Here is a 20669-nt window from a genome sequence, read left to right on the forward strand (position 1 = left end):
ACTGGTTGATCACTTAAGGCTTAGTCTTGGAAATACTCCCCTTAAATATATGCATTAATAGCACTGGTCCATCATTTAGAAGCATTCCAATTAACACGCAGTTAGAACAAAGCTGATTGGCATTAAAGGGGAGGGAATCAAACCTGAAGACTGGAAAAGCAAGGTAGTTTAATAGATGGGAGTGACAGCAAAGGAATGATTTTTGTTCATTAACAAAGCAAAAAAGTCATGCATCTGCTGACTAGGGAGAAAAGATTCTGGAGCAATACAGGCAAAAGAAAAAAGGAAGAGAAGAACTTAATGCAGTTCCCAAAACAAGGAGACTGGAGGTTTGCAGAAGGCATGGGGATGTAAGTCACAGAGGCTGCGGAGCAGCTTTGCTTTCTGACAGGTCATCTCCTAACATGTCATGGTGCTGTGTGAGCCAGAGCTGTCATAGTCAGGAGATTTGACCCAAGGAAACACAGCCTGGCTCAGAAGGAAGCTGAGATTGTCCTGTCCAAATGGGCTGGCCATGTGCAGGGGAAGGGAGTTCTGGAGCTCCTATGCTCCTTGAAAAGAAAAGACAAATACTCAAGTGTTGGATGCAACCTTGTTTAATCATAAAGGCAGGAAAGGACACAACAAACAGCAGCGATGTGTGCCGGACTCAGGTAGGCAAGAGATGCATGGGCCTTCATGAGTGGTATTTCTTGAGACATCTACAAGGCAGTAGCCTGCAAAGGGCCCAGATAGGATCATGCATTCATGAAGAGGATGAGAAAAGCAGGAGGAGACTAGGCATGTGCCTGTGTTTAGCAGGGCCCGCAGGTGTCCCAGAGCTTCCTGCTGTAGCGGGGCAAGGCGCAGGGGCTGCAGGCAGGAGAAGCGTAGGGTCTGCCAAAGGTGCAGAGGCCGGCCGAGCCCTGAGTGGCCCCGGCGCCGTAGAGGCCCCCCAGCCCCAGGGAGCCGCCAAAGGCGGGTGCTCCGGAGGAGCCCACCACGGCTTGCTGGGGGAAGGAGCTGAGGATGGGGCCGGGGAAGGTGACGACGACGGGCGGTGGCTGGATGAAGGCCGTCGAGTCGGGGCACTGGCGCGCGCACAGCTCGTTGCAGCTCTCAGCGATGGGCTGGGGCACGGCGACGCTGGTTTTTGGTGGGCACAGGTCGTAGCAAGACATCTTGGTGTGAGAGAGCTGAGCCTGCAATGAAAGCTACAAGAAGAGGAGCTATAACACTGGCGATGCCCTAGCAGAACCAAGTGAGTGACCAGGGACTGCTCTACATGCAGCAGGTCCATAGCCTCCGTCACTGTTGTAGGGCCATAGCCACCCCACAGCATCTTGCTCTCCTGCCAAGGAGACCCACTCCAGTGCCAGCCAAAGGAGGGCCAGTCACTCACCCTTTTCCCAAGCTGAGCCAGGAAGCAGTGGATGCTGGTGCTCACACAGGGCAGTGCTTTTATGGGGGCTGGTGAACATGGGGAGGAGCTTGGGGGCACATGGCTATCAGCAGCCAAACCCCAATCTCCCATGTGCGTTCCATGGGGCTGTTTTACTGATCTTGTTTGCTTGGCTACCCCCACCCATTCCATCAGCACCTACAATTACCCTGCTGGGATACTGGCCAGCCCTCTGCTAATGGACCAATTAGACCTGCTGCCCTCTCATCCTGTGCCTGCATAAGAGGGAAGGGAGGGTGAAAAATGCTGAGTGGCAGTTCCTTGCATGCCACAGCACTTGCCCAGGGTCATAGTTTTGCTGTGTCCTCATGGCAGCTGTGCAGAGCCTCAGGGATGAGCCGGGCACAGCACTGGGCAAGTGGAAGGTCTGGCCCAGGCATCCTGCATGCCAGCATCTGAGTGACAAATACTCCTTTCTTGTTATCTGCAGAGGCGCGAGGTGACGGAATGCCCAATCAAAGGCACTCCTCTCAGTCATTCTGCTTAGCACTACACGGTCAGTCCATGATGCAGGAAGAGGAGGGAGGGCAGTAAAGGGGCCTGTCCTGGTCCAGCCGGGGACTGCTGACACAGGGAGAGCGGGAGCAGGCCAGCCTGGCCTCGGCATCAGGGAGTGTCACCTCTGCCCATTGGCCCAGAGGCTGATGAGCCATGCTTCATCCTGGATAAAAGCTGGGACTGAGGGGAGCTCTTCCAAGCACTGCTCTGGCCTCCTTCTCCTTGGGAACAGGGTAAGTCCAAGAGCAATTCTTCTCCAGACTCAGGCCTGTGCCTGGAGTGCGCCTGAGCTGTTGCCATCTGCTGCTGCGTGACACTGTCTGCCCTCTTGCAGAGCTCCATCCCATCACACCAAGATGTCTTGCTACGACCTGTGCCCACCAAAAACCAGCGTTGCCGTGCCCCAGCCCATCGCTGAGAGCTGCAACGAGCTGTGCGCGCGCCAGTGCCCCGACTCGACGGCCTTCATCCAGCCACCGCCCGTCGTCGTCACCTTCCCCGGCCCCATCCTCAGCTCCTTCCCCCAGCAAGCCGTGGTGGGCTCCTCCGGAGCACCCGCCTTTGGCGGCTCCCTGGGGCTGGGGGGCCTCTATGGCGCCGGGGCCACTCAGGGCTCGGCCGGCCTCTGCACCTTTGGCAGACCCTACGCTTCTCCTGCCTGCAGCCCCTGCGCCTTGCCCCGCTACAGCAGGAAGCTCTGGGACACCTGTGGGCCCTGCTAAACTCAGGCCCTGCCTGCTCCCTCCAACACTAGCATCCACTCATTCCTGAATGCCTGGGCCTGGAGTGTTGAGGAGTGCTGAGCATCTCCAGCTGCAACTGAGGCCTGAGCCACTGGCAGTGCTGGCACCTTTGCGTGCTTTGCCCTCATCTCCTGCCCATTCCTCTTCTTCCATGGACTTCAACCTGAGTCTGACCTGCCTTTTTTTCTCTGTCCCCATCTCCAGCTGATCTGGGAACAATAAAGTTTTCCTGCATTCACAAATGCCTTCTCCCTCTCTTTGTTGTTGTTTCAAATAAGTACCGGGTGGTTTTGTGAAGGCTGAGGTCGGGTAAATTCTGCTGATGAGGGTCCCACGTTTTGCTTAGTATTGTGGGAGTGTTGAAAGTAAATATGGCAGAGGGGTTCTTTTGGTCAGGCTTTGGGAGCTGTGGAAGGAACAGAGAGGAGGACGGTGCTGACCAAACTCCCTTGCCTTTCCTCCGCAGATCTGCAGTGGGCCTGCTCTGCCAGTTGCGCTGCACTGTAGAAGTACCGCATTTTTGACTGCATACTCTCTTATTTGTCAGAAATTCAGCTCAGTGTTTAGCTGTGTAAATGAGGGAGGGTGAGGGAAAGTCTTAATACTTCATGAGAAGAATTGTACCTATGCTGTAAGGACTAATCTCTGCATTGAGATTAGCAGAGATGCTCTCCAGAGAAATAGTATGGTCCATGTCCAGTAAGAAAGTTTCAAACTGTGCTGTCGGGTGCTGCAGCCTTTATCTTCAGAACGGATTCCCTTCTAATTCATGATTCCCAATAATTGTCTGTAGTGGCTGTCAGCAGAACAGCTTGAACACGCACTTGCAGAGGATGATTTTCTAGAAGTTGCCTCACAACTTAGTCTGCCCCTTCAGATTGGGCATGGAGGGGATATTGCTGAGGCCATGGGAGCTGGGGAGGATCGGCAGGAGGGAGGACTGCAGTTCTCAGATACTCTGGGGCTGCATTTCCTGCTGGAGAGGGAGAATCCTGCATTCAGGCAGGGCTTGTGCAGATGGGCAACAGTAGAGTGTGAGCTGGAGCTGGTGTGGCCAGGGCCTTTGACCAGTGGAAACACAGCCTGTCTTGGCAGGCGGCTGAGAGCTTGTTCTGGGCCAGACCGAGGGACCATGCGTGGCAGAAGGGAGCCCTGGGGCGGCCATTGTGCAAAGGAAGAAAAGCCCAAGATTCAAACATTGGATGCATATTACTTTTATTGTAAAGACAGGAAAGGACACAACATCAAAGACATACTAGAGTCCAAGGCAGGAAGTAGTGCCAAGGTCTTCAAAAGAAGTGTTTCCGAAGGCATCTTCAAGTCAGCGGACAGCGCAGGGCCCAGTTCAGGGCCGTAAAAGACACAGTGGGCCTTACAAATTAGCAGAGAGGATGAGGAATGAAGTGGTGAAGGGTCTTGCATCTGGGTTTAGCAGGGCCCGCAGGTGTTCCAGAGCTTCCTGCTGTAGCGGGGCAAGGCGCAGGGGCTGCAGGCAGGAGAAGCGTAGGGTCTGCCAAAGGTGCAGAGGCCGGCCGAGCCCTGAGTGGCCCCGGCGCCGTAGAGGCCCCCCAGCCCCAGGGAGCCGCCAAAGGCGGGTGCTCCGGAGGAGCCCACCACGGCTTGCTGGGGGAAGGAGCTGAGGATGGGGCCGGGGAAGGTGACGACGACGGGCGGTGGCTGGATGAAGGCCGTCGAGTCGGGGCACTGGCGCGCGCACAGCTCGTTGCAGCTCTCAGCGATGGGCTGGGGCACGGCGACGCTGGTTTTTGGTGGGCACAGGTCGTAGCAAGACATCTTGGTGTGAGAGAGCTGAGCCTGCAATGAAAGCCACAAGAAGAGGAGCTATAACATTGGCGATGCCCTAGCAGAACCAAGTGAGTGACCAGGGACTGCTCTACATGCAGCAGGTCCATAGCCTCTGTCACTGTTGTAGGGCCATAGCCACCCCCACAGCATCCTGCTCCCCTGCCCCAGTGATCTACCCAAGGACCAGCCAAAGGAGGGCCAGTCACTCACCGTATTCCCAAGCTGAGCCAGGAAGCAGTGGTGGATACTGGTGCTCACACAGGGCAGTGCTTTTATGGGGGCTGGTGAAGACGGGGAGGAGCTGGCTGTGGTGGGGGCACGTGGCTATCAGTAGCCAAACCCCAATCTCCCACGTGCGTTCCATGGGTCTGTTTAGCTGACGCTGTTTCCTCAGCAGCCCCCACCCGCTCACTCAGCCCCTACAATTAGCCTGCTTGGTAGCTGGCAAGCCCTCTGCTGATGGGCAAATTAGGCCTGCTGCCCTCTCATCCTCGGCCTGTGTAAGATGGGATGGCGGGGTGCATAACAAATGCTGAGTGGCAGTTCCTTGCATGCCACAGCTCTTGCCCAAGGGCTTGCTTTTGCTGTGTCCTCATGGCAGCTGTGCAGAGCCTCAGGGATGAGCCGGGCACAGTACTGGGCAAGTGGAAGGTATTTCCCAGGCCACCTGCATGCCAGCATCTGAGTGACAAACGCACTGCAGTTGTTATCTGCAGATGGGTGAGGTAAAGTGACACCAAATCAAAGGCACTCCTCTCGGTCATTGCCTGCTCAGCACCCCGCATTTGGCCTATGGAGCAGAAGGAAGAAGGAAGGCGGACAAGTGGCCTGTTCTGGTCTGACCATGGGCTGCTGAGTCAGGAGGGCAGGAGCAGGCCAGCCTGGCCTCGGCATCAGGGAGTGACACCTCTGCCCATTGGCCCAGATGCTGATGAGCCATGCTTCATCCTGGATAAAAGCTGGGACTGAGGGGAGCTCTTCCAAGCACTGCTCTGGCCTCCTTCTCCTTGGGAACAGGGTAAGTCCAAGAGCAATTCTTCTCCAGACTCAGGCCTGTGCCTGGAGTGCACCTGAGCTGTTGCCATCTGCTGCTGCGTGACACTGTCTGCCCTCTTGCAGAGCTCCATCCCATCACACCAAGATGTCTTGCTACGACCTGTGCCCACCAAAAACCAGCGTCGCCGTGCCCCAGCCCATCGCTGAGAGCTGCAACGAGCTGTGCGCGCGCCAGTGCCCCGACTCGACGGCCTTCATCCAGCCACCGCCCGTCGTCGTCACCTTCCCCGGCCCCATCCTCAGCTCCTTCCCCCAGCAAGCCGTGGTGGGCTCCTCCGGAGCACCCGCCTTTGGCGGCTCCCTGGGGCTGGGGGGCCTCTACGGCGCCGGGGCCACTCAGGGCTCGGCCGGCCTCTGCACCTTTGGCAGACCCTACGCTTCTCCTGCCTGCAGCCCCTGCGCCTTGCCCCGCTACAGCAGGAAGCTCTGGGACACCTGTGGGCCCTGCTAAACTCAGGCCCTGCCTGCTCCCTCCAACACTAGCATCCACTCATTCCTGAATGCCTGGGCCTGGAGTGTTGAGGAGTGCTGAGCATCTCCAGCTGCAACTGAGGCCTGAGCCACTGGCAGTGCTGGCACCTTTGCGTGCTTTGCCCTCATCTCCTGCCCATTCCTCTTTTTCCATGGACTTCAACCTGAGTCTGACCGGCCTTTTTTTCTCTGTCCCCATCTCCAGCTGATCTGGGAACAATAAAGTTTTCCTGCATTCACAAATGCCTTCTCCCTCTCTTTCATGTTGTTTCAGAGAAGGACCGGGTTGTTTTGTGAGAGTTTGGGTACGGTATGTCCTGCTGATGAGAATGCCAGGTTTTCATTTGTGCTGTGGGAGTGTTTGCAGTAGATATGGGAGGGGGGGCATTTTGGTGAAGCTGTGGAAGGGACAGAGAGCAGGGTGGTGCTGACCGCGCTCCCTTGCCCATCCTCCGCAGCTCTGCAGTGGCACCAGCTCTGCCAAGTCATGCTGCTCTGTAGACACACTGCATGATCTCTGGCTCAAAGCTGAGGGGAGGCTGGAGTGTGGTCACTGGCAACTACTGCCCTTGCTTATTGCACTGACAGTTCATAGCTGGAAAACAACCTTACTGCAACCTACGTGAGCAGGTGGCTGCAGAAGTGGAGCATGAGCCTCAAATGTGCCCCGAGGCTGTGATTGTTGGGAATGTGGATGGCATCAGCCATTACCTGGAAGGAGGCTGAGCATGCAACACCTGTCTTGATCTTTCTGGTATCAGGATGTGCTGCCAGCCATTCAAAGTCAGCCTACCGGTGTCCCGCGAATCAAAGTCATCAGTGGCATCCAGGCGGACATGCTAGGATCACAGGATAGATGGTGAGCACTTGTTCTAGAACGGGGTGAATCACTGGATCTAATACTTAGCAGCAGGGAGTTCTAGGTGGGTCTGTGTGACATGAAGCTCAGATCCCACTGAGGTCAGGGACGTCGCTGCATCCTCTTTTTCCTCTGTGGACTGATTGAGTCACTTGCGATCTTTGAGGGAACGTCTGAATCTAGGCTACGATTGAATGCAGTTTAGGAAGCCTATGGCCTTAGTAGCTGGAGATCTCATTGACAGAAGCTTTAAAGTAAGATAGAAGGGGAGATAATAAGAAATGTCTGCTATTTACCAGAAGCATTTTTGACGGTACCCTCTATAATTTGTTAGAAATTCAGTTTGGTGTTGAGCTATGGCAAAGAATGGGGTGTGAGGGAAAGGATTAAGTCTTCATGAAGGCAATTTTACCTAAGTATAGTGTTAGGAATAGTCTCTGCGAAGAGTGGATGGACAAGTACAGATGCTCTCCAGGGCAATAGTGTGGTCAAAGTCCAGGAAGAAAGTTTCAAACTGTGCTGTTGAGTGTTGGAGCCTTTATCTTCAGGATGGATTCCCTTTGGTTTTATGGTACCCAAAGATTGTGTGAAGTGGCTGTTGGAGGAACAGCTTGAGCACGCACTTGCAGAGGATGATCTTCTAGAAGTTGCCTCACAACTCAATCTGAGCCTTCAGATTGGGCATGGAGGGGATATTGCTGAGGCCATGGGAGCTGGGGAGGATCGGCAGGAGGGAGGACTGCAGTTCTCAGATACCCTGGGGCTGCATTTCCTGCTGGAAAGGGAGAATCCTGCATTCAGGCAGGGCTTGTGCAGATGGGCAACAGTAGAGTGTGAGCTGGAGCTGGTGTGGCCAGGGCCTTTGACCAGTGGAAACACAGCCTGTCTTGGCAGGCGGCTGAGAGCTTGTTCTGGGCCAGACCGAGGGACCATGCGTGGCAGAAGGGAGCCCTGGGGCGGCCATTGTGCAAAGGAAGAAAAGCCCAAGATTCAAACATTGGATGCATATTACTTTTATTGTAAAGACAGGAAAGGACACAACATCAAAGACATAGTAGAGTCCAAGGCAGGAAGTAGTGCCAAGGGCTTCAAAAGAAGTGTTTCTGAAGACATCTTCAAGTCAGCGGACAGCGCAGGGCCCAGTTCAGGGCCGTAAAAGACACAGTGGGCCTTACAAATTAGCAGAGAGGATGAGGAATGAAGTGGTGAAGGGTCTTGCATCTGGGTTTAGCAGGGCCCGCAGGTGTTCCAGAGCTTCCTGCTGTAGCGGGGCAAGGCGCAGGGGCTGCAGGCAGGAGAAGCGTAGGGTCTGCCAAAGGTGCAGAGGCCGGCCGAGCCCTGAGTGGCCCCGGCGCCGTAGAGGCCCCCCAGCCCCAGGGAGCCGCCAAAGGCGGGTGCTCCGGAGGAGCCCACCACGGCTTGCTGGGGGAAGGAGCTGAGGATGGGGCCGGGGAAGGTGACGACGACGGGCGGTGGCTGGATGAAGGCCGTCGAGTCGGGGCACTGGCGCGCGCACAGCTCGTTGCAGCTCTCAGCGATGGGCTGGGGCACGGCGACGCTGGTTTTTGGTGGGCACAGGTCGTAGCAAGACATCTTGGTGTGAGAGAGCTGAGCCTGCAATGAAAGCCACAAGAAGAGGAGCTATAACATTGGCGATGCCCTAGCAGAACCAAGTGAGTGACCAGGGACTGCTCTACATGCAGCAGGTCCATAGCCTCTGTCACTGTTGTAGGGCCATAGCCACCCCCACAGCATCCTGCTCCCCTGCCCCAGTGATCTACCCAAGGACCAGCCAAAGGAGGGCCAGTCACTCACCGTATTCCCAAGCTGAGCCAGGAAGCAGTGGTGGATACTGGTGCTCACACAGGGCAGTGCTTTTATGGGGGCTGGTGAAGACGGGGAGGAGCTGGCTGTGGTGGGGGCACGTGGCTATCAGTAGCCAAACCCCAATCTCCCACGTGCGTTCCATGGGTCTGTTTAGCTGACGCTGTTTCCTCAGCAGCCCCCACCCGCTCACTCAGCCCCTACAATTAGCCTGCTTGGTAGCTGGCAAGCCCTCTGCTAATGGGCAAATTAGGCCTGCTGCCCTCTCATCTCGGCCTGTGTAAGATGGGATGGCGGGGTGCATAACAAATGCTGAGTGGCAGTTCCTTGCATGCCACAGCTCTTGCCCAAGGGCTTGCTTTTGCTGTGTCCTCATGGCAGCTGTGCAGAGCCTCAGGGATGAGCCGGGCACAGTACTGGGCAAGTGGAAGGTATTTCCCAGGCCACCTGCATGCCAGCATCTGAGTGACAAACGCATTGCAGTTGTTATCTGCAGATGGGTGAGGTAAAGTGACACCAAATCAAAGGCACTCCTCTCGGTCATTGCCTGCTCAGCACCCCGCATTTGGCCTATGGAGCAGAAAGAAGAAGGAAGGCGGACAAGTGGCCTGTTCTGGTCTGACCATGGGCTGCTGAGTCAGGAGGGCAGGAGCAGGCCAGCCTGGCTTCAGCCTCAGGGAGTGACACCTCTGCCCATTGGCCCAGAGGCTGATGAGCCAAGGCCCAGCCTGGATAAAAGCTGGGACTGAGGGGAGCTCTTCCAAGCACTGCTCTGGCCTCCTTCTCCTTGGGAACAGGGTAAGTCCAAGAGCAATTCTCCTGCCCATCACTAAGGACAGCTTCAGGCCCCTGTGCCAGAGCTGTTGCCATCTGCTGCTATGTGACACTGTCTGCCCTCTTGCAGAGCTCCATCCCATCACACCAAGATGTCTTGCTACGACCTGTGCCCACCAAAAACCAGCGTTGCCGTGCCCCAGCCCATCGCTGAGAGCTGCAACGAGCTGTGCGCGCGCCAGTGCCCCGACTCGACGGCCTTCATCCAGCCACCGCCCGTCGTCGTCACCTTCCCCGGCCCCATCCTCAGCTCCTTCCCCCAGCAAGCCGTGGTGGGCTCCTCCGGAGCACCCGCCTTTGGCGGCTCCCTGGGGCTGGGGGGCCTCTACGGCGCCGGGGCCACTCAGGGCTCGGCCGGCCTCTGCACCTTTGGCAGACCCTACGCTTCTCCTGCCTGCAGCCCCTGCGCCTTGCCCCGCTACAGCAGGAAGCTCTGGGACACCTGTGGGCCCTGCTAAACTCAGGCCCTGCCTGCTCCCTCCAACACTAGCATCCACTCATTCCTGAATGCCTGGGCCTGGAGTGTTGAGGAGTGCTGAGCATCTCCAGCTGCAACTGAGGCCTGAGCCACTGGCAGTGCTGGCACCTTTGCTTGCTTTGCCCTCATCTCCTGCCCATTCCTCTTTTTCCATGGACTTCAACCTGAGTCTGACCGGCCTTTTTTTCTCTATTGCCATCTCCAGCTGATCTGGGAACAATAAAGTTTTCCTGCATTCACAAATGCCTTCTCCCTCTCTTTCATGTTGTTTCAGAGAAGGACCGGGTTGTTTTGTGAGAGTTTGGGTACGGTATGTCCTGCTGATGACAATCCCAGGTTTTCATTTGTGCTGTGGGAGTGTTTGCAGTAGATATGGGAGGGGGGGCATTTTGGTGAAGCTGTGGAAGGGACAGAGAGCAGGGTGGTGCTGACCGCGCTCCCTTGCCCATCCTCCGCAGCTCTGCAGTGGCACCAGCTCTGCCAAGTCATGCTGCTCTGTAGACACACTGCATGATCTCTGGCTCAAAGCTGAGGGGAGGCTGGAGTGTGGTCACTGGCAACTACTGCCCTTGATTATTGTACTGACAGTTCATAGCTGGAAAACAACCTTACTGCAACCTACGTGAGCAGGTGGCTGCAGAAGTGGAGCATGAGCCTCAAATGTGCCCCGAGGCTGTGATTGTTGGGAATGTGGATGGCATCAGCCATTACCTGGAAGGAGGCTGAGCATGCAACACCTGTCTTCATCTTTCTGGTATCAGGATGTGCTGCCAGCCATTCAAAGTCAGCCTACCGGTGTCCCGTGAATCAAAGTCATCAGTGGCATCCAGGCGGACATGCTAGGATCACAGGATAGATGGTGAGCACTTGTTCTAGAACGGGGTGAATCACTGGATCTAATACTTAGCAGCAGGGAGTTCTAGGTGGGTCTGTGTGACATGAAGCTCAGATCCCACTGAGGTCAGGGACGTCGCTGCATCCTCTTTTTCCTCTGTGGACTGATTGAGTCACTTGCGATCTTTGAGGGAACGTCTGAATCTAGGCTACGATTGAATGCAGTTTAGGAAGCCTATGGCCTTAGTAGCTGGAGATCTCATTGACAGAAGCTTTAAAGTAAGATAGAAGGGGAGATAATAAGAAATGTCTGCTATTTACCAGAAGCATTTTTGACGGTACCCTCTATAATTTGTTAGAAATTCAGTTTGGTGTTGAGCTATGGCAAAGAATGGGGTGTGAGGGAAAGGATTAAGTCTTCATGAAGGCAATTTTACCTAAGTATAGTGTCAGGAATAGTCTCTGCAAAGAGTGGATGGACAAGTACAGATGCTCTCCAGGGCAATAGTGTGGTCAAAGTCCAGGAAGAAAGTTTCAAACTGTGCTGTTGAGTGTTGGAGCCTTTATCTTCAGGATGGATTCCCTTTGGTTTTATGGTACCCAAAGATTGTGTGAAGTGGCTGTTGGAGGAACAGCTTGAACACGCACTTGCAGAGGATGATCTTCTAGAAGTTGCCTCACAACTCAATCTGAGCCTTCAGATTGGGCATGGAGGGGATATTGCTGAGGCCATGGGAGCTGGGGAGGATCGGCAGGAGGGAGGACTGCAGTTCTCAGATACCCTGGGGCTGCATTTCCTGCTGGAAAGGGAGAATCCTGCATTCAGGCAGGGCTTGTGCAGATGGGCAACAGTAGAGTGTGAGCTGGAGCTGGTGTGGCCAGGGCCTTTGACCAGTGGAAACACAGCCTGTCTTGGCAGGCGGCTGAGAGCTTGTTCTGGGCCAGACCGAGGGACCATGCGTGGCAGAAGGGAGCCCTGGGGCGGCCATTGTGCTAAGGAAGAAAAGCCCAAGATTCAAACATTGGATGCATATTACTTTTATTGTAAAGACAGGAAAGGACACAACATCAAAGACATAGTAGAGTCCAAGGCAGGAAGTAGTGCCAAGGGCTTCAAAAGAAGTGTTTCTGAAGACATCTTCAAGTCAGCGGACAGCGCAGGGCCCAGTTCAGGGCCGTAAAAGACACAGTGGGCCTTACAAATTAGCAGAGAGGATGAGGAATGAAGTGGTGAAGGGTCTTGCATCTGGGTTTAGCAGGGCCCGCAGGTGTTCCAGAGCTTCCTGCTGTAGCGGGGCAAGGCGCAGGGGCTGCAGGCAGGAGAAGCGTAGGGTCTGCCAAAGGTGCAGAGGCCGGCCGAGCCCTGAGTGGCCCCGGCGCCGTAGAGGCCCCCCAGCCCCAGGGAGCCGCCAAAGGCGGGTGCTCCGGAGGAGCCCACCACGGCTTGCTGGGGGAAGGAGCTGAGGATGGGGCCGGGGAAGGTGACGACGACGGGCGGTGGCTGGATGAAGGCCGTCGAGTCGGGGCACTGGCGCGCGCACAGCTCGTTGCAGCTCTCAGCGATGGGCTGGGGCACGGCGACGCTGGTTTTTGGTGGGCACAGGTCGTAGCAAGACATCTTGGTGTGAGAGAGCTGAGCCTGCAATGAAAGCCACAAGAAGAGGAGCTATAACATTGGCGATGCCCTAGCAGAACCAAGTGAGTGACCAGGGACTGCTCTACATGCAGCAGGTCCATAGCCTCTGTCACTGTTGTAGGGCCATAGCCACCCCCACAGCATCCTGCTCCCCTGCCCCAGTGATCTACCCAAGGACCAGCCAAAGGAGGGCCAGTCACTCACCCTTTTCCCAAGCTGAGCCAGGAAGCAGTGGTGGATACTGGTGCTCACACAGGGCAGTGCTTTTATGGGGGCTGGTGAAGACGGGGAGGAGCTGGCTGTGGTGGGGGCACGTGGCTATCAGTAGCCAAACCCCAATCTCCCACGTGCGTTCCATGGGTCTGTTTAGCTGACGCTGTTTCCTCAGCAGCCCCCACCCGCTCACTCAGCCCCTACAATTAGCCTGCTTGGTAGCTGGCAAGCCCTCTGCTGATGGGCAAATTAGGCCTGCTGCCCTCTCATCCTCGGCCTGTGTAAGATGGGATGGCGGGGTGCATAACAAATGCTGAGTGGCAGTTCCTTGCATGCCACAGCTCTTGCCCAAGGGCTTGCTTTTGCTGTGTCCTCATGGCAGCTGTGCAGAGCCTCAGGGATGAGCCGGGCACAGTACTGGGCAAGTGGAAGGTATTTCCCAGGCCACCTGCATGCCAGCATCTGAGTGACAAACGCATTGCAGTTGTTATCTGCAGATGGGTGAGGTAAAGTGACACCAAATCAAAGGCACTCCTCTCGGTCATTGCCTGCTCAGCACCCCGCATTTGGCCTATGGAGCAGAAAGAAGAAGGAAGGCGGACAAGTGGCCTGTTCTGGTCTGACCATGGGCTGCTGAGTCAGGAGGGCAGTAGCAGGCCAGCCTGGCTTCAGCCTCAGGGAGTGACACCTCTGCCCATTGGCCCAGAGGCTGATGAGCCAAGGCCCAGCCTGGATAAAAGCTGGGACTGAGGGGAGCTCTTCCAAGCACTGCTCTGGCCTCCTTCTCCTTGGGAACAGGGTAAGTCCAAGAGCAATTCTCCTGCCCATCACTAAGGACAGCTTCAGGCCCCTGTGCCAGAGCTGTTGCCATCTGCTGCTGCGTGACACTGTCTGCCCTCTTGCAGAGCTCCATCCCATCACACCAAGATGTCTTGCTACGACCTGTGCCCACCAAAAACCAGCGTCGCCGTGCCCCAGCCCATCGCTGAGAGCTGCAACGAGCTGTGCGCGCGCCAGTGCCCCGACTCGACGGCCTTCATCCAGCCACCGCCCGTCGTCGTCACCTTCCCCGGCCCCATCCTCAGCTCCTTCCCCCAGCAAGCCGTGGTGGGCTCCTCCGGAGCACCCGCCTTTGGCGGCTCCCTGGGGCTGGGGGGCCTCTACGGCGCCGGGGCCACTCAGGGCTCGGCCGGCCTCTGCACCTTTGGCAGACCCTACGCTTCTCCTGCCTGCAGCCCCTGCGCCTTGCCCCGCTACAGCAGGAAGCTCTGGGACACCTGTGGGCCCTGCTAAACTCAGGCCCTGCCTGCTCCCACCAACACTAGCATCCACTCATTCCTGAATGCCTGGGCCTGGAGTGTTGAGGAGTGCTGAGCATCTCCAGCTGCAACTGAGGCCTGAGCCACTGGCAGTGCTGGCACCATTGCTTGCTTTGCCCTCATCTCCTGCCAATTCCTCTTTTTCCATGGACTTCAACCTGAGTCTGACCGGCCTTTTTTTCTCTATTGCCATCTCCAGCTGATCTGGGAACAATAAAGTTTTCCTGCATTCACAAATGCCTTCTCCCTCTCTTTCATGTTGTTTCAGGGAAGGACCGGGTTGTTTTGTGAGAGTTTGGGTACGGTATGTCCTGCTGATGAGAATGCCAGTTATTCATTTGCGCTGTGGGAGTTTTTGCAGCAGATATGGGAGGGGGGGGCATTTTGGTGAAGCTGTGGGAGGGACAGAGAGCAGGCTGGTGCTGACCGCGCTCCCTTGCCCATCCTCCCATCCTCCTCAGCTCTGCAGTGGCACCAGCTCTGCCAAGTCATGCTGCTCTGTAGACACACTGCATGATCTCTGGCTCAAAGCTCAGGGGAGGCTGGAGTGTGGTCACTGGCAACTACTACCCTTGCTTATTGCACTGACAGTTCATAGCTGGAAAACAACCTTACTGCAACCCACGTGAGCAGGTGGCTGCAGAAGTGGAGCATGAGCCTCAAATGTGCCCCGAGGCTGTGATCATTGGGAATGTGGATGGCATCAGCCATTACCTGGAAGGAGGCTGAGCATGCAACACCTGTCTTGATCTTTCTGGTATCAGGATGTGCTGACACCCATTCAAAGTCAGCCTACCGGTGTCCCGCAAATCAAAGTCATCAGTGGTATCCAGGCGGACATGCTGGGATCACAGGATAGATGGTGAGCACTTGTTCTAGAACGGGGTGAATCACTGGATCTAATACTTAGCAGCAGGGAGTTCTAGGTGGGTCTGTGTGACATGAAGCTCAGATCCCACTGAGGTCAGGGACGTCGCTGCATCCTCTTTTTCCTCTGTGGACTGATTGAGTCACTTGCGATCTTTGAGGGAACGTCTGAATGTAGGCTACGATTGAATGCAGTTTAGGAAGTCTATGGCCTTAGTAGCTGGAGATCTCAGTGACAGAAGCTTTAAAGTAAGATAGAAGGGGAGATAATAAGAAATGTCTGCTATTTACCAGAAGCATTTTTGACGGTACCCTCTATAATTTGTTAGAAGTTCAGTTTGGTGTTGAGCTATGGCAAAGAATGGGGTGTGAGGGAAAGGATTAAGTCTTCATGAAGGCAATTTTACCAAAGTATAGTGTTAGGAACCTTTCTCTCCAATGAGAGGATGGACAAGTACAGATGCTCTCCAGGGCAATAGTGTGGTCAAAGTCCAGGAAGAAAGTTTCAAACTGTGCTGTTGAGTGTTGGAGCCTTTATCTTCAGGATGGATTCCCTTTGGTTTTATGGTACCCAAAGATTGTGTGAAGTGGCTGTTGGAGGAACAGCTTGAACACGCACTTGCAGAGGATGATCTTCTAGAAGTTGCCTCACAACTCAATCTGAGCCTTCAGATTGGGCATGGAGGGGATATTGCTGAGGCCATGGGAGCTGGGGAGGATCGGCAGGAGGGAGGACTGCAGTTCTCAGATACCCTGGGGCTGCATTTCCTGCTGGAGACGGAGAATCCTGCATTCAGGCAGGGCTTGTGTAGATGGGCAACAATAGAGTGTGAGCCGGAGCTGGTGTGGCCAGGGCCTTTGACCAGAGAAAACACAGCCTGTCTTGGCAGGTGGCTGAGAGCTTGTTCTGGGCCAGACCGAGGGACCATGCGTGGCAGAAGGGAGCCCTGGGGCGGCCATTGTGCAAAGGAAGAAAAGCCCAAGATTCAAACACCGGATGCATATTACTTTTATTGTAAAGACAGGAAAGGACACAACATCAAAGACATACTAGAGTCCAAGGCAGGAAGTAGTGCCAAGGGCTTCAAAAGAAGTGTTTCCGAAGGCATCTTCAAGTCAGCGGACAGCGCAGGGCCCAGTTCAGGGCTGTAAAAGACACAGTGGGCCTTACAAATTAGCAGAGAGGATGAGGAATGAAGTGGTGAAGGGTCTTGCATCTGGGTTTAGCAGGGCCCGCAGGTGTTCCAGAGCTTCCTGCTGTAGCGGGGCAAGGCGCAGGGGCTGCAGGCAGGAGAAGCGTAGGGTCTGCCAAAGGTGCAGAGGCCGGCTGAGCCCTGAGTGGCCCCGGCGCCGTAGAGGCCCCCCAGCCCCAGGGAGCCGCCAAAGGCGGGTGCTCCGGAGGAGCCCACCACGGCTTGCTGGGGGAAGGAGCTGAGGATGGGGCCGGGGAAGGTGACGACGACGGGCGGTGGCTGGATGAAGGCCGTCGAGTCGGGGCACTGGCGCGCGCACAGCTCGTTGCAGCTCTCAGCGATGGGCTGGGGCACGGCGACGCTGGTTTTTGGTGGGCACAGGTCGTAGCAAGACATCTTGGTGTGAGAGAGCTGAGCCTGCAATGAAAGCCACAAGAAGAGGAGCTATAACATTGGCGATGCCCTAGCAGAACCAAGTGAGTGACCAGGGACTGCTCTACATGCAGCAGGGTCCATAGCCTCTGTCACTGTTGTAGGGCCATAACCACCCCCACAGCATCCTGCTCCCCTGCCCCAGTGATCCACCCAAGGACCAGCCAAGGGGAGGGCCAGTCACTCACTCTTTTCCCAAGCTGAGCCAGGAAGCAGTGGTGGATACTGGTGCTCACACAGGGCAGTGCTTTTATGGGGGCTGGTGAAGACGGGGAGGAGCTGGCTGTGGTGGGGGCACGTGGCTATCAGTAGCCAAACCCCAATCTCCCACGTGCGTTCCATGGGTCTGTTTAGCTGACGCTGTTTCCTCAGCAGCCCCCACCCGCTCACTCAGCCCCTACAATTAGCCTGCTTGGTAGCTGGCAAGCCCTCTGCTGATGGGCAAATTAGGCCTGCTGCCCTCTCATCCTCGGCCTGTGTAAGATGGGATGGCGGGGTGCATAACAAATGCTGAGTGGCAGTTCCTTGCATGGCACAGCTCTTGCCCAAGGGCTTGCTTTTGCTGTGTCCTCATGGCAGCTGTGCAGAGCCTCAGGGATGAGCCGGGCACAGCACTGCGCAAGTGGAAGGTATTTCCCAGGCCACCTGCATGCCAGCATCTGAGTGACAAACGCATCGCAGTTGTTATCTGCAGATGGGTGAGGTAAAGTGACACCAAATCAAAGGCACTCCTCTCGGTCATTGCCTGCTCAGCACCCCGCATTTGGCCTATGGAGCAGAAAGAAGAAGGAAGGCGGACAAGTGGCCTGTTCTGGTTTGACCATGGGCTGCTGAGTCAGGAGGGCAGTAGCAGGCCAGCCTGGCCTCGGCCTCAGGGAGTGACACCTCTGCCCATTGGCCCAGAGGCTGATGAGCAAGGCCCAGCCTGCATAAAAGCTGGGACTGAGGGGAGCTCTTCCAAGCACTGCTCTGGCCTCCTTCTCCTTGGGAACAGGGTAAGTCCAAGAGCACTTCTCCTGTCCTTCACTAAGGGCAGCTTCAGGCCCCTGTGCTAGAGCTGTTGCCATCTGCTGCTGTGTGACACTGTCTGCCCTCTTGCAGAGCTCCATCCCATCACACCAAGATGTCTTGCTACGACCTGTGCCCACCAAAAACCAGCGTCGCCGTGCCCCAGCCCATCGCTGAGAGCTGCAACGAGCTGTGCGCGCGCCAGTGCCCCGACTCGACGGCCTTCATCCAGCCACCGCCCGTCGTCGTCACCTTCCCCGGCCCCATCCTCAGCTCCTTCCCCCAGCAAGCCGTGGTGGGCTCCTCCGGAGCACCCGCCTTTGGCGGCTCCCTGGGGCTGGGGGGCCTCTACGGCGCCGGGGCCACTCAGGGCTCGGCCGGCCTCTGCACCTTTGGCAGACCCTACGCTTCTCCTGCCTGCAGCCCCTGCGCCTTGCCCCGCTACAGCAGGAAGCTCTGGGACACCTGTGGGCCCTGCTAAACTCAGGCCCTGCCTGCTCCCACCAACACTAGCATCCACTCATTCCTGAATGCCTGGGCCTGGAGTGTTGAGGAGTGCTGAGCATCTCCAGCTGCCACTGAGGCCTGAGCCACTGGCAGTGCTCGCACCTTTGCTTGCTTTGCCCTCATCTCCTGCCCATTCCTCTTCTTCCATGGACTTCAACCTGAATCTGACCTGCCTTTTTTTCTCTGTCCCCATCTCCAGCTGATCTGGGAACAATAAAGTTTTCCTGCATTCACAAATGCCTTCTCCCTCTCTTTCATGTTGTTTCAGGGAAGGACCGGGTTGTTTTGTGAGAGTTTGGGTACGGTATGTCCTGCTGATGACAATCCCAGGTTTTCATTTGTGTTGTGGGACTGTTTGCAGTAGATATGGGAGGGGGGGCATTTTGGTGAAGCTGTGGAAGGGACAGAGAGCAGGCTGGTGCTGACCGCGCTCCCTTGCCCATCCTCCCATCCTCCTCAGCTCTGCAGTGGCACCAGCTCTGCCAAGTCATGCTGCTCTGTAGACACACTGCATGATCTCTGGCTCAAAGCTCAGGGGAGGCTGGAGTGTGGTCACTGGCAACTACTGCCCTTGCTTATTGTACTGACAGTTCATAGCTGGAAAACAACCTTACTGCAACCTACGTGAGCAGGTGGCTGCAGAAGTGGAGCATGAGCCTCAAATGTGCCCCGAGGCTGTGATTGTTGGGAATGTGGATGGCATCAGCCATTACCTGGAAGGAGGCTGAGCATGCAACACCTGTCTTGATCTTTCTGGTATCAGGATGTGCTGACACCCATTCAAAGTCAGCCTACCGGTGTCCCGTGAATCAAAGTCATCAGTGGTATCCAGGCGGACATGCTGGGATCACAGGATAGATGGTGAGCACTTGTTCTAGAACGGGGTGAATCACTGGATCTAATACTTAGCAGCAGGGAGTTCTAGGTGGGTCTGTGTGACATGAAGCTCAGATCCCACTGAGGTCAGGGACGTCGCTGCATCCTCTTTTTCCTCTGTGGACTGATTGAGTCACTTGCGATCTTTGAGGGAACGTCTGAATGTAGGCTACGATTGAATGCAGTTTAGGAAGTCTATGGCCTTAGTAGCTGGAGATCTCAGTGACAGAAGCTTTAAAGTAAGATAGAAGGGGAGATAATAAGAAATGTCTGCTATTTACCAGAAGCATTTTTGACGGTACCCTCTATAATTTGTTAGAAATTCAGTTTGGTGTTGAGCTATGGCAAAGAATGGGGTGTGAGGGAAAGGATTAAGTCTTCATGAAGGCAATTTTACCCAAGTATAGTGTTAGGAACAGTCTCTCCAATGAGAGGATGGACAAGTACAGATGCTCTCCAGGGCAATAGTGTGGTCAAAGTCCAGGAAGAAAGTTTCAAACTGTGCTGTTGAGTGTTGGAGCCTTTATCTTCAGGATGGATTCCCTTTGGTTTTATGGTACCCAAAGATTGTGTGAAGTGGCTGTTGGAGGAACAGCTTGAACACACACTTGCAGAGGATGATCTTCTAGAAGTTCCCTCACAACTCAATCTGAGCCTTCAGATTGGGCATGGAGGGGATATTGCTGAGGCCATGGGAGCTGGGGAAGATCGGCAGGAGGGAGGACTGCAGTTCTCAGATACCCTGGGGCTGCATTTCCTGCTGGAGACGGAGAATCCGACATTCAGGCAGGGCTTGTGTAGATGGGCAACAGTAGAGTGTGAGCCGGAGCTGGTGTGGCCAGGGCCTTTGACCAGTGGAAACACAGCCTGTCTTGGCATGTGGCTGAGAGCTTGTTCTGGGCCAGACCGAGGGACCATGCGTGGCAGAAGGGAGCCCTGGGGCGGCCATTGTGCTAAGGAAGAAAAGCCCAAGATTCAAACATTGGATGCATATTACTTTTATTGTAAAGACAGGAAAGGACACAACATCAAAGACATAGTAGAGTCCAAGGCAGGATGTAGGTGCCTGGGCCTTGAGGACCAGTGTTTCGTGAGCCATCTGCAAGGCAGTGGCCAGCACAGGGCCCAGTTCAGGGCCGTAAAAGACACAGTGGGCCTTACAAATTAGCAGAGAGGATGAGGAATGAAGTGGTGAAGGGTCTTGCATCTGGGTTTAGCAGGGTCCACAGGTGTCCCAGAGCTTCCTGCTGTAGCGGGGCAAGGCGCAGGGGCTGCAGGCAGGAGAAGCGTAGGGTCTGCCAAAGGTGCAGAGGCCGGCCGAGCCCTGAGTGGCCCCGGCGCCGTAGAGGCCCCCCAGCCCCAGGGAGCCGCCAAAGGCGGGTGCTCCGGAGGAGCCCACCACGGCTTGCTGGGGGAAGGAGCTGAGGATGGGGCCGGGGAAGGTGACGACGACGGGCGGTGGCTGGATGAAGGCCGTCGAGTCGGGGCACTGGCGCGCGCACAGCTCGTTGCAGCTCTCAGCGATGGGCTGGGGCACGGCGACGCTGGTTTTTGGTGGGCACAGGTCGTAGCAAGACATCTTGGTGTGAGAGAGCTGAGCCTGCAATGAAAGCCACAAGAAGAGGAGCTATAATGTTGGCGATGCCCTAGCAGAACCAAGTGAGTGACCAGGGACTGCTCTACATGCAGCAGGGCCTTCGCCCCTGTCGTTGTTGCAGGTCCGTAGTTACCCCCACAGCATCCTGCTCCCCTGCCCCAGTGATCCGCCCAAGGA

General features: G+C 55.8%; 6 protein-coding genes and 5 pseudogenes across 6 annotated transcripts; 5 read left to right on the forward strand and 6 right to left on the reverse strand.

Annotated features, from left to right (window-relative positions):
- Positions 1-794: 794 nt before the first annotated feature.
- On the reverse strand, positions 795-1176 carry LOC128090563 (scale keratin-like). Its single transcript, XM_052702958.1, has one exon. The coding sequence runs from the start codon at positions 1158-1160 to the stop codon at positions 795-797; it is 366 nt and encodes a 121-aa protein (XP_052558918.1). The 5' UTR covers positions 1161-1176.
- A 916-nt stretch (positions 1177-2092) lies between these two features.
- LOC128090555 (scale keratin-like) lies at positions 2093-2661 on the forward strand (annotated as a pseudogene).
- Positions 2662-4096: 1435 nt separating this feature from the next.
- On the reverse strand, positions 4097-4485 carry LOC128090565 (scale keratin-like). Its single transcript, XM_052702961.1, has one exon. It carries the CDS (start codon positions 4474-4476, stop codon positions 4111-4113), a length of 366 nt encoding a protein of 121 aa, XP_052558921.1. The 5' UTR covers positions 4477-4485; the 3' UTR covers positions 4097-4110.
- Positions 4486-5107: 622 nt separating this feature from the next.
- Positions 5108-5995, forward strand: LOC128090589 (scale keratin-like; annotated as a pseudogene).
- Positions 5996-8101: 2106 nt separating this feature from the next.
- LOC128090564 (scale keratin-like) lies at positions 8102-8476 on the reverse strand. Its single transcript, XM_052702960.1, has one exon. It carries the CDS (start codon positions 8465-8467, stop codon positions 8102-8104), a length of 366 nt encoding a protein of 121 aa, XP_052558920.1. The 5' UTR covers positions 8468-8476.
- Positions 8477-9097: 621 nt separating this feature from the next.
- LOC128090590 (scale keratin-like) lies at positions 9098-9990 on the forward strand (annotated as a pseudogene).
- A 2106-nt stretch (positions 9991-12096) lies between these two features.
- Positions 12097-12838, reverse strand: LOC128090591 (scale keratin-like). The gene is made up of 3 exons (XM_052702996.1): positions 12681-12838; positions 12559-12562; positions 12097-12477 (listed from the first exon to the last, which is right to left on the reverse strand). The coding sequence occupies exons 1-3, from the start codon at positions 12836-12838 to the stop codon at positions 12097-12099; spliced, it is 543 nt and encodes a 180-aa protein (XP_052558956.1).
- Positions 12839-13093: 255 nt separating this feature from the next.
- LOC128090592 (scale keratin-like) lies at positions 13094-14004 on the forward strand (annotated as a pseudogene).
- Positions 14005-16102: 2098 nt separating this feature from the next.
- Positions 16103-16483, reverse strand: LOC128090562 (scale keratin-like). Its single transcript, XM_052702957.1, has one exon. The coding sequence runs from the start codon at positions 16466-16468 to the stop codon at positions 16103-16105; it is 366 nt and encodes a 121-aa protein (XP_052558917.1). The 5' UTR covers positions 16469-16483.
- A 593-nt stretch (positions 16484-17076) lies between these two features.
- On the forward strand, positions 17077-17993 carry LOC128090593 (scale keratin-like; annotated as a pseudogene).
- Positions 17994-20108: 2115 nt separating this feature from the next.
- LOC128090559 (scale keratin-like) lies at positions 20109-20489 on the reverse strand. Its single transcript, XM_052702955.1, has one exon. It carries the CDS (start codon positions 20472-20474, stop codon positions 20109-20111), a length of 366 nt encoding a protein of 121 aa, XP_052558915.1. The 5' UTR covers positions 20475-20489.
- Positions 20490-20669: the final 180 nt, after the last annotated feature.

This window comes from Tympanuchus pallidicinctus, unplaced genomic scaffold, assembly GCF_026119805.1.
Source record: "Tympanuchus pallidicinctus isolate F22 unplaced genomic scaffold, pur_lepc_1.0 scaffold48, whole genome shotgun sequence".
NCBI lineage: Eukaryota > Metazoa > Chordata > Aves > Galliformes > Phasianidae > Tympanuchus > Tympanuchus pallidicinctus.

What these genes read in the sequence shown, in the direction of transcription:
- LOC128090563 (XM_052702958.1), bottom strand. Translation starts at nt 1,160, where the DNA reads ATGTCTTGCTACGACCTGTGCCCACCAAAAACCAGCGTCGCCGTGCCC.
- LOC128090565 (XM_052702961.1), bottom strand. Translation starts at nt 4,476, where the DNA reads ATGTCTTGCTACGACCTGTGCCCACCAAAAACCAGCGTCGCCGTGCCC.
- LOC128090564 (XM_052702960.1), bottom strand. Translation starts at nt 8,467, where the DNA reads ATGTCTTGCTACGACCTGTGCCCACCAAAAACCAGCGTCGCCGTGCCC.
- LOC128090591 (XM_052702996.1), bottom strand. Translation starts at nt 12,838, where the DNA reads ATGGAACGCACGTGGGAGATTGGGGTTTGGCTACTGATAGCCACGTGC.
- LOC128090562 (XM_052702957.1), bottom strand. Translation starts at nt 16,468, where the DNA reads ATGTCTTGCTACGACCTGTGCCCACCAAAAACCAGCGTCGCCGTGCCC.
- LOC128090559 (XM_052702955.1), bottom strand. Translation starts at nt 20,474, where the DNA reads ATGTCTTGCTACGACCTGTGCCCACCAAAAACCAGCGTCGCCGTGCCC.